Source organism: Sciurus vulgaris (genome assembly GCF_902686455.1).
Source record: "Sciurus vulgaris genome assembly, chromosome: 11".
NCBI lineage: Eukaryota > Metazoa > Chordata > Mammalia > Rodentia > Sciuridae > Sciurus > Sciurus vulgaris.
This window is the reverse complement of record NC_136472.1, coordinates 18,228,660-18,240,915: the sequence shown is the minus strand read 5'-3', so window position 1 is coordinate 18,240,915 and position 12,256 is coordinate 18,228,660. Positions and strand designations below refer to the sequence as shown.

Sequence of the window (12,256 nt, the reverse complement as noted above, 5' to 3'; positions counted from 1 at the left end):
CAAATTTCCACTCATGCTCCACCTCTAGTCTTTCCCAATTGACATAATTGGTTACCCTCATAACAGCAAGGGTATTATTTTAAAACTCAAAGCTGATCGTTATCATTCACCTGTCTTGAAATTTCTCTATGGTTTCAAGAAAATACAAATAGCACCTCCGGGCTGTACTATCTGAGTCGACTAATTCTTTTGTCCTCCAATCCCAGTCACTTTCTGCTCCATTGTGCTTCACTTTCCACACAGAGAAACCCTACGCAGCCTGTGCTACATATTCACTGTTGCCTGGAGTCATGGACTGTTCTCCCTATGATTCATTAAATAGTTGGTTCTTTCTGTTCTTTTAGATTTTATTTCTGTGTTTATCTCAGAAAAAGACTTCGCTGATATCCCATATGAAATGATTCTCCCAGGTTATGTTTATGTATCTTCTTGTTCAATTTACTCATTCTACTTCATCCACTGATTACACTTAACACACACTGCAATTATCTTGTTTATGTGTTTTTAGCAGACTTTGTCAGTTCCCTGCAATCAGAATAGCAGGTCTATGAGGTGAAGGACAGGCAATTTATGTGAAGCTTGAACATTTGCTGGCCCAGAATAGAAATTCAATAACTATCTGATTAATGAATGAATATTAATATGAATCAAAGAGTCTAAGAAGAAGGAATTATGTATGTTGTTAGAAGCAAACATATCACATAGATATTAAATTATATGGGCCTTCTATTGGTCTTATATCTCTACGTCATTTTACATTGTAATTGTATTTTTTTTTTTCGTTACTGAGTAAATTTTTCTATTCCATTATTTTCAGATGGAGAGGAAATGACAACAGTTCTGGGCAGGTACTGATCAGACATGTACGATGAAATAATCTTGACCCTCTGAAACATAACTCATAGGTTTAGATGAGGTACTTTGAAATAGATAGCATAGCTGGTCACAGTTGCACAGGACTGTGATTCAGGAGGCTGAGGCAGGAAGATTACAAGTTCAAAGGCAGCTTTAGCATCTTAGTGAGATCCCAACTAACTAAACAAAACCCTCTCTCAAAAAATAAAAAGGACTGGGAGTATAACTTAGTGGTAAAACCCTTCTGGATTTAAAAAAAAAAAAAAAAAGAAAGAAAGAAAGAAATGATGTAAAAGATAAAAAGACATGAATAAACTGATATGAGTTTCTTGGTCCAGGTACTAATAATTGTGTCCAAAAAATGTTTAATAGACCTAATTAAGTTCAAGTGATCATCTTTAAAATAAACAGCACATTTAACCATATTAAAATAGTGAGTAATTGTAGGGAAATATTTAACCACATTAAAATAGCATAGCTATTATATACATTAACACATTACCAAAGAAGCTATACAAAGTGAATATATTTACTATTATTAACAAAGGTATTAAAATGTAAAACCAATGAGTTAAAAATACTAAAGTTAAAATTAGGTATATTTTATCTTACTATCCAAATAATATAAAAATTAATAATTAAAATTATGATAAAAATAAAAATACAGGTGATTGGGTGGTAACTCAGTGATGCTTATCTAACAAGCATGAGGCACTGGGTTCAATTCTCAGCACATCAAAAATATAAATCAATAAAAATAAATATACAGTGAAAGGAAAATGTGAAGAACTATATAAGTATGTGGAACAAAATGGAAAAGAGTAATGAGAGTGAATGGGTAGGAAGAAATATTTAGTGAAGAATAATGTCAAGGAATTACAAGAATGATCCCGTGTTCACTGATAAAATATTAGAAAGACTGAAAGAGAATTTGCAGTCTGAAAGCTGTTGCTAAGAACATAACTCCATGTGTATTTGTCTAAGTTAATAAAATGAAAAAATAAGAACAAAATGGTTAAGAGACAAGGAATGGTAAAATATGCACGTCAACATATATTCAGCACAAGTTCCATAAAAGGACAGAATATAGACAGTGGAGCATCAGGGTGTCTAGAATCATCTATACTTGAGGAAAACAAAGAAGTTTCAAAACAAGTAATTGCAGAGAAACATTGGATTATTTAAGATAAAACTATTCATTATCTCACACAATATACACATGAGTTAAGAATCAAGACTTCAAATCCTCATAAGTCAATAACAGGAGGCCAGACTACCTCTTTAACTCATTATTCTTACTTTCCCTGACTCCAGAGACCTTAGAATAGATAAAACAACGTATAAAGGTTTACTTCCTGGACCTAGAACCTGAATGGAAGTAACTAAACAAGATCAACGCATGGTTGAAGGAAGGCTGGCTCCCACATTTAAGGGTAGTCATAGAAAATAATCTTTAATGTTGTAACCGCTTGTTTTCTACCCCAAACAGACGCCTTTCTGACTCCCACATGGCTCCTGAAAATATCACCCAGATCACTGAATTTGTTCTCATAGGTGTCTCCGATCTTCCAGAGCTGCAAATTCCTCTTTTCTGTGTTTTCCTGGTCATCTATGGGCTGACTGTGACAGGGAACCTGGGCATCATCACCCTCACCAGTGCTGACTCTCGGCTTCAGACCCCCATGTACTTTTTCCTCCGACATCTGGCCATTATAAATTTTAGCAACTCGACCGTCATTGCCCCTAAAATGCTGGTCAACTTCTTAGTAAGTAAGAGATCCACCTCCTACTATGAATGTGCCACCCAACTGGGAGCATTCCTGGTTTTCATCGTAGCTGAGATCTTCATGCTGGCGGTGATGGCCTATGACCGCTATGTGGCCATTTGCAACCCCCTGCTCTACATGGTGGTGGTATCTCGCAGGATCTGCCTTCTGCTGGTGTCCCTCACCTACCTGTACAGCTTTTCCACAGCTGTTGTGGTTTCGTCTTGTGTGTTCTCTGTGTCTTACTGTGCTTCCAATGTCATCAATCATTTTTACTGTGATAATGTCCCTCTGTTGGCACTGTCCTGCTCTGATACTTATTTTCCAGAAACTGTAGTGTTTATATCATCAGCTACAAACTTGTTCTTCTCTATGACTATAGTTCTCGTATCTTATTTCAACATTGTTTTGTCTATTCTAAGGATGCGTTCATCAGAGGGAAGGAAAAAAGCCTTCTCCACCTGTGCTTCGCACATGACGGCAGTCACAGTTTTCTATGGGACTCTGCTGTTCATGTATTTGCAGCCTCGATCCAGCCATTCCCTGGATACTGATAAAGTGGCATCTGTGTTTTACACCCTGGTCATCCCCATGCTGAACCCCATGATCTATAGCCTGAGGAACAAGGATGTGAAGGCTGCCTTAAGGAGGTTCATGGGGAATCTATGTTGTTCCCTTAAGTCACAGCAGTTTTTAAAATTGTAGGTAAATAAAGAGATGGCTAAGTTTTTCAAAGAAAAATTTATGTGAGTTACAAACTTTAAGGTTTCCCCGGGAAATTAAAAGATCTAGGATGTAAGGAGCACTAAATGGAGAAAGAAACAGGTTCATTGAGTTGTGAGGGTGACCTAAAACACATGTTGTTTGATAACTTCGCCTATGAGAGTTAGTGGTCAATATGAAAGGAATTTTTACAGGAGTCCAGACAGATACCTGTTTTTAAAAGTTAAGTAAATTTGGAATGAGCAAAAGCATTTGGAAAAGAGAAATGAAGTGCATCATTTTTGTTCTTTGACCTTTGTTGCTGTTTCTTTGGCTGAGCATAGTTGACATAATGAATTGCTGTGCTTTAACAATCTGTAATCTCAGATAACTAATTTCACTTTTATAGCTAAGTAACCAAAATGGAGTTGATTATTAAATTTAAAACTCCCTGTCACTTTCTGAATATTGCTTGAATGAATATTGTATTCTGCTCTTGATTAGCATTCAGAACTACATGCTAAGATTGTATTGTGCTTCCAAATGATGTTATTTATGTGTCTTTTTAAATGTAAACCCCATTTTACAGTTTCACACCAATTTTATTCTGCAAAGATTTTTCTTTTTCTTTACCCTAGGTATCATTCTACTTTAATTCGTGAAATAAAAATCTACTGTGATATTACAGGACACTTATTTAGTTATGTTCATGTGCACGTTTTACATCACTAGAGGAAAAATATGTATTTGTAAAAGTTTTGATGAGGCCAGCTCTGTGATCTGTGGCACTGGCCTGTGATCCCAGTGACTCTGGAGGCTGAGGCAGGAGGATCACAAGTTCACTGCCAGCCTCAGCAACTTAGTGAAACCCTGCCTCAAAATAAAAGTAAAATGAACTGGGGGTATGGCTCTGTGCTTAAGTGCCTCTCAGTTCAATCCCTGGCACCAAGAAATGAAAATAAAATGTAAAGTTTTGTTGTTCTCTCTGTTACTTCTTGATCAGTAAGCATGCACCTAAATCTGTTATAGACAACCTTAAATGTGTGGAGGATGACCAGGCTATATTTAAGAATTATCAAATCAGAATCATAAGCTATGGGCCATAAAGGCATATTTTAAAAAGTTTCAGGAGCATTTCTATATAAGACCATAAGAAGAACAAAAGCATTTGGAAAAAAGAAAAGAAGAAATTTTGGCAAATGTCAAAGAACTAAACTGGAATGTTAACATTCATTGAGTGGATTCATTTTACTCATTAAGGATTTTGATATTGAAGAGGTTTTTTTCTTAATTATAGATAGTAAATATTTATTGATAATCATTATGGTATAAGAAAAAGAATATAATACTACAAGACATATTAGAATCCAAGACATAGAAAATTTGCAATGAGAATGCATTCAGAGTTGCCTTAATGTTAATATACTCAGTTTATTTTTATAAAATAAATATCAGTTGTTATCTCTGGTTCCAGAAGTTATCTCACATTGCTGATTGGAATGAACAGTTATAAATTTTTTTGGCAAATAGGGAGACAGGTTTAAATAAAATTAAATGTGCAGCTAACTTCACCTAGGGGATTTTTACTTACAGGGAATGACAATGTGTACACATAAATGCACATATACTCATGTTACTGATATTGTAGTCAAAATCATGCAAAAGGAAAATATTTTAAGTGCTTATCAACGAATAAAAAGACAAATTATGACACATTGGTAAATGACATACTACTCCACAACAGAATGAAGTAAAGCCCAAGCATTCAGCAGCATGGATGGGCTTCAATAGCAACAACCAGACACAGACTTTTCTTGATATTCCTTTTATATGATACTCTAGAACAGGTGAACTGATCTGAAGATAAATAAAGCAATTTGGATCTGGAATATACAACTGAGGAATGTACCACAAAGGCCATTTGGAAATGTATACTCTGAATTAGGAACAGAAATAACATTTTCATATGCTATGCATTTATGTGAATTATTATTGTTTTAAGAGAGATCAATAAAATATGACACTTTACTTTTCCTGTTTTTGAGTCATAACTGTCAAATTAAAATATTATATATTGGAAATGTAAAACTTGATGTTTACATTGGTCTATCTCATTTACATCTCTATCAGCTCACTAGTAAATTTTCTGGTGGGCATAGCAAGAACAATTAATGTCTACGCTGCTAACATAATTTCAAATATACAGTCAAGTAACATTACCTAGCATCACCCTGCTGGACCTTAGATCCCCAGAACTTATTCACCCTCCACGAATGAAACTTTTTACCCATGGTCAAAATCTCTCCTGCCCCCATCAAGTGGTTATTTGTTGATAAGCACTTGAGACCACCATTCCACTCTCTGATTCTATGAGTTTAAGTATTTTATACTCCATATAAAGTATGACCATTCAATAAAATATGATGCTTTTAAAAGAATACACACTATATGTATATCTCAATTTACTACATAAAATCTCAAAGTATATATTTAGTTTGCAATGTTTTATCATAGTAAATAATAACCTTGTGAAGATTTTTATACCTGTCTTTTAATAACCTGTAATACTTCTTCAGAACAGAGTTGTAGAAGACACCTCCCCAAGTCCTTTATTTCTGGATTGGTATTTGTTGTTGCTGCTGTTGTTGTTTTGTTTTGTTTGGGAGCCTTAGATAATGAATTTAAAATATTTACATTTCTCATTTCATCTCATGCTGGATATTTCAATTTACTTTTAATTCCTCCACTCACAGGTAGAATTTTGTCTGCCCCCAAATTCATATATGATAACACTTACTCCTAGTACTGAGAAAAAATGGTATTTGGAAATCAGTCTTTCTAGAGGTAATTGAGTTAAAATGATTTCCTTAAACTAGACCTTATTCCAATACAACTGGTTCCTTTATGAGAAAAGGAGATTAGGGTAGAAAGAGGGAGGTGCACCAGACACAAATATAGGCCAGGAGCAGCCACGCCAGGACACAGCTGAGGAAGCAGATATTTGCAGTCCAAAGGGGTGGTAGACAAGAAATCTAACCTGCTGGGCATGGTAGTTCTTGCTGGTAATCCCAGCAGCTCAGGAGGCTGAGGTAGGAGGATCTTTCAAAGTCAGCCTCAGCAACTTGGCAAGGCCCTAGCAACTTAATGATACCCTGTCTCTAAATGAAACATTTAAAAAGTGCTGGGAATGTGGCTCAGTGGTTAAGCACCTCTGCATTCATTCCCGAGTACCAAAAAAATAAAGGAAATCAAGCCTGCAGACACCTGGATCTTGACCGTTGAGACTCCTAACTGTATGAAAATAAATTTACATTGTTTAATTCACTTATCGTATGGTATTTTGTTATGGCAGCTCTCAAAAATTAATGCACCTTGTATTTTCATTTATTTATCCAATCCCAATCACCACCATCAGATAACCACCCCTGAGCATTTACTGTGAATGTGCCTGTTCCTTATTTCCTCACAGAGTATGCATTATTGTGCAATGTACATTTACTAAAAGCTTCTCATGCCTTATATCCCCACTTGTAAGTTTAAATTAAAGTCTACAGGAGATAAGCCTGTGTAGTGTGTGTGTGTGTGTGTGTGTGTGTGTACAGTCAAATAAGATTAATCCACAAAGAAGACAATTTCCCCAATGCATATTGTCTTTCATATATTTTTATAGACATTATATGCAGGAAGTGCACATATTTAAGAATCATTTGTACATTAGGTCATTCTTAGTCATTTTCGACAGATCACTCTGCTCTTAAATGCTGTTTCACTCTGTTTCATTATTTGTCCACTCTTCTTTTATCACATGAACCGCAAGCATAAAGGAGAGACTAAAATAATAATTTTATTAAATTAGGACTGCTTTTTAGAGGAAGTATTCTTCTTTTAATATCCACTTTATAACTTTCCAGGAAATATTTTCAATTCCAATTATATTGTTGAAGCAGAAGGGATAAAAACCTAACAGAGATGGTGGCATATAAACATGTCCCTTATAGATACAGATTATTCTGATTTGATGGATAGACAACTAGTTCCTAGCTCTTATATATCCCATGTGTGAAATAATGAATTTCTACCTGGAGATGAGATGTGACAGACACACTTCAATCACTGTATCCCTGAAATGTCATGGAATTGACAGTCTGTGGTACATAATACAGAAGTGTTTATGGAGAATTCCTGGAGGAGGACTCTGTTAAGGAACCAATCCTAGTTGGCATCTTCCCTGAGGATGTAACAGGAAATGTGTGGATCCCAGAGCCATCTGTGCCTCAGAGGTAGGGTCCAAGGTATATAGGGCACATGGATTCTCATTGCTGCAGTTCAGAGACTCAAACCTGAAGCAGATTCTCCATTAGAGGTGGGTAGAAACTATTCATCTTATTTTTCTTTAAGTACCTTAAAGACATCCAAACCATGACTCAAAATAACTCACTTCACTTTGATTTTGGAAGATACTGTTAATTCCTTAAAATCAAAAAATATAGTACTTACCCTAATTTGTTTGTGATTTTTTAACTTTTTTCAGAAATACAGTGTGTCAGATAGGAGACATTTATACATGTTTCCAAATTCAAGCTGGCATCATGTCTCATTAAGAAAAGTAGATGCATAGCTACTCAAAGTCAAAATTAAACCCCTCTTTGAAAGCGTAACTACAGACAACAAATTTCTTAAAGAAAATTAATAGTAAATTCTGATGACATAAAGAAAATGTACATAGAAACAGTACCAATGCAATAAGGTAACATATTTACATAAACCTTGTATCTGTCAGGAAAATAAATCCGCTAATATTTTAGTACAATTATATAAAAAACGACTTTATTTAGTTAAACAAACAAACAAAAAAAGACTTCCACTTGAGCAGTGGCACTTGGGAGAGGATTTGTCATCAGTTGAAAAAGAGGCAGATTAAATAAGGAACATGTTAAAATTTTTGGTAACTATTTCAATAAAAACTTTGAAATAGAAGTAAAAAAATACGCTTTCATGATTTAGACTGAAGTTTCTCAAATGCCTGTGAAATTAACTGCACTAATGTGCTCCAGACAGAAATATTAATATGCCCAAATGACTGTGACTATTTTATGAACACCTCAAAATACTGTATTGGAAGCATCACTTTGATTACTCCTTTGTTTCGTATTCAAAATATCATCAATATCGACCCAATTGCCAAAATCATCTCACGCATGTCTTCCTGACTAGCTCTGTCTTTTGCTTATATATCTCCCACATAATTCTTTGAAAAATTTATACTAAGAGTACCTTGTTTCTGTCCCTAATTGTTCCAACTATTAATCTCTAGGTCCTGCTTCTCCTTCTTGGCTCAGTCAGCATCTGGAAAATCTCATAACTGCTGCTTAACTCTTTGTTTCTTTGAATTTCACTTCTGCTCCATCATTTGCTTTCAAATCACTACAGTTCATTATCTTCATAACAGTCAGAGAAATAGTCTTAAAACTTAAAGCTGATCACTTTGTTCATCTATCATAAAATTTCTCCAGTGTGTACAATTCACTTAAAATCTTAAAATGTACTATTAAAATCTACTACCAGATTCTACTAATCCCCCTCTCCTTATTATATCCAGTTACAATCTCTTCCATTGACATCCTCCTCCTCACCACCACCAAGAAACTAAGTTCTGTAAGTTATTTTCTACCCCAAAGCCGGATTGTACATATTCACCATGGCCTGGATTCCTGAAAGTATTCTTCCTGTGTTTCACAGAAGAGCTGATTACTTCTGATAGTTTAGGTCTTATTTTACAATTCCAAGTTTACCTTGAAAGATCATTCCTTAATCTCTTATGAAATTGTCCAAGGTTATCTTTTTAATTTTTTTGCATGACTGGAGATCAAACCCAGGACATTATGCATTTTCTCATTACACTTATTACACTCTACAATTATCTTCTTTCAATAATTGACTTTTTGATCATTATTTTCCTTCCTTCTTTCTTTTTTTCTTGGGCAGGGGTGGTTTTCCAGTGATTGAACACAGGGGCACTTAACCACTGAGCCATATCCCCAGCCCTGTTTTCACTTGCTATTTTGAGACAGGGTCTCACTAGGTTGCTCACACTCTTGCTAACTTGCTGAGTCCAGGTTTGAACTTATGATCCTTCTGCCTCAGCCTCTTAATCTGCTGGGTACAAACCTGTGACACGGGGCCTGACTTATTTGACAATTTTTTTGTCTGTTCCCTGTAATTGGTATGGCAAGTTCATGAGGTGAAGAGCAAATAATTATCTGAGTCTTGAATGTTGTCTGGAACACAGTAGAAATTCATTCAATATTTGGTCAATAAATGAGAAAACAACACAAAGAACCTAGTGAGTGAGGGACAGTGGGTGTCAGAGACACACTTAGACAGTCGGCAATGCTGGGGTGCATTGTGGTTTTATTTTTCTGATTTTTTGTGTCTTATCACTTTATTTATTTCAATGCTTAAAAATTTGCTCTTTTCCCCCTTTTTATTCCATATGTTTTAGAGGGAGAGAAAATGTCACATTGCTGCTTAGACATTGATCAAAATACAGACTTTGATTCTCATGAACTTAACTTCAAGATTTGAGGTAAGAATTCATGACAGGTCTTATTCTTTTACATTTCTCAACTGTCAATTGGAACTATAAAGGGACTCTAATTGGTTTAATTTGGGGCAGGTTATCATCCTTAAGATAAACAAGTCTAGGAAAACATTTAATTATTGGAAATACCATGATATTCCACGGCAAATATATTCATTGCAAATATCAGAGTAAGTAGTTAGAATAAAAATTTTCATTATCATCACTATAAAGATTGCTGTCAAATTGTGCAAAAAGGCCAATTAGAGGGATTAACTAAAATTAAGAGCATATATATTTTCAAATTATAAAAGCAATATTTTAAATATACTAATAAAAAGATGATAAAAGTAGTACAATGGTAGGAATGTAAGGAATTATACAAGTTTCTGGAACAGGAAAACAAGAATAATGAGAAGGTAAAGGTAGGAAGAAGTATACAGTAAATCGTAATGTCAAGGTGTTACAAAATGATTAAATTTTCACTGTTATAATTTTTTTAAAAGACTGAAAAAGGAAGCCAGTCATATAAAATTTAGGTTTTAGGTCATATCTCTCCATATTTTTTCTGAGTTAATAAAATCAAAAATGAAAAGAAAACAGTTAACAGGCTTAAATAGTTGAATATGCAAGAAGTTTTTATGTAATTCAAGTAATAGAAAAATAGAATAGAGAGAATGGGAAAGGATAGGACCTGGAATCAGATATTTTTAGAGAAAGGACAAAAAAATAAAAATAAAAAATAAAAGCCAGAAGTCTCAAATCAAGAGATCGTGAAGGATCCTTGGTCACTTGGTCCTCCAGACTCTCCCACACTCAGTACGAAAGACATGACATGAATCGTGGCTTCCAATGTTCCCAAGTTAAGGATTCTGATAACTTCATTAGACGGCAAAGAAGTAAACCCTGAAAATGTTCAGTGATGCTGAAGCACCTTATAATCTACAGGACATTCTCTCTCCAAATAGTTACAAATTTTTAACAGATGAGCAAGTTTAACACATAATTTAAGAAATCTCACCCAAGGAATTGGACTTGCCATAAAATGACAACCTTATAAAAAAATTCCTGAAAGCTGTAACTACTTTCCCTTTACTTCTGCAGACACATGAATTCCACCACCCTCATGGCTCCTGGAAATATCACCCGGCTGACTGAGTTTATTCTCATGGGAGTCTCCGATCTTCCAGAGCTGCAAATTCCTCTTTTCTGTGTTTTCCTGGTCATCTATGGGCTGACTGTGACGGGGAACCTGGGCATCATCACCCTCACCAGTGCTGACTCTCGGCTTCAGACCCCCATGTACTTTTTCCTCCGACATCTGGCCATTATAAATTTTAGCAACTCGACCGTCATTGCCCCTAAAGTGCTGGTCAACTTCTTAGTAAGTAAGAAAACCACTTCATACTATGAATGTGCCACCCAACTGGGAGCATTCCTGGTTTTCATCGTAGCTGAGGTTTTCATGCTGGCGGTGATGGCCTATGACTGCTATGTGGCCATTTGCAACCCCCTGCTCTACATGGTGGTGGTATCTCGGAGGATCTGCCTTCTGCTGGTGTCCCTCACCTACCTGTATAGCTTTTCCACAGCTGTTGTGGTTTCGTCTTGTGTGTTCTCTGTGTCTTACTGTGCTTCCAATGTCATCAATCATTTTTACTGTGATAGTGTCCCTCTGTTGGCACTGTCCTGCTCTGATACTCACATTCCAGAAACAATAGTCTTTGTATCTGCAGGAACAAATATGTTTTTTTCTATGACTATAGTTCTTGTATCTTATTTCAACATTGTTTTGTCTATTCTAAGGATGCGTTCATCAGAGGGAAGGAAAAAAGCCTTTTCCACCTGTGCTTCGCACATGACGGCAGTCACAGTTTTCTATGGGACTCTGCTGTTCATGTATTTGCAGCCTCTATCCAGCCATTCCCTGGATACTGATAAAATGGCATCTGTGTTTTACACCCTGGTCATCCCCATGCTGAACCCCATGATCTACAGCCTGAGGAACAAGGATGTGAAGGCTGCCTTAAGGAGGTTCATGGGGAATCTATGCTGTTCCCTTAAGTCAAAGCAATTTTTAAAATTTTAGGTGAAGAGATGACTGTGATTATCTTAGTAATCTTAGTTTTGTAATTGACTTAACAACTTAAATGTATTTCTAGAAAAAAAAAAGAGGATTTAGGATCCAGGAGTTTTTAAGTATTATGACTAAGGATTTAGTCATAATAATTATGATATAAGAAAAGCAATGTAATGCTGTAAGACAAATTAGACTCAGAGACATAGAAATGTTATAATTAGGATATATTCAGAGTTGTATTAAAGTTGACATATTCAATCTATTCCTTACAAA

The 12,256-nt window shown here is 35.4% G+C and overlaps 2 protein-coding genes across 2 annotated transcripts; both read left to right on the top strand.

Moving 5' to 3' along the window:
- Positions 1-2,343: 2,343 nt before the first annotated feature.
- Positions 2,344-3,326, top strand: LOC306639697 (olfactory receptor 8J1-like; the record flags this gene model as incomplete). The annotated part of the gene is made up of 1 exon (XM_079103475.1): positions 2,344-3,326. Exon 1 carries the CDS (start codon positions 2,364-2,366, stop codon positions 3,324-3,326), a length of 963 nt encoding a protein of 320 aa, XP_078959601.1. The 5' UTR covers positions 2,344-2,363.
- A 7,703-nt stretch (positions 3,327-11,029) lies between these two features.
- On the top strand, positions 11,030-11,992 carry LOC306639696 (olfactory receptor 8J3-like; the record flags this gene model as incomplete). Its single annotated transcript, XM_079103474.1, has 1 exon — positions 11,030-11,992. The coding sequence occupies one exon, from the start codon at positions 11,030-11,032 to the stop codon at positions 11,990-11,992; it is 963 nt and encodes a 320-aa protein (XP_078959600.1).
- Positions 11,993-12,256: the final 264 nt, after the last annotated feature.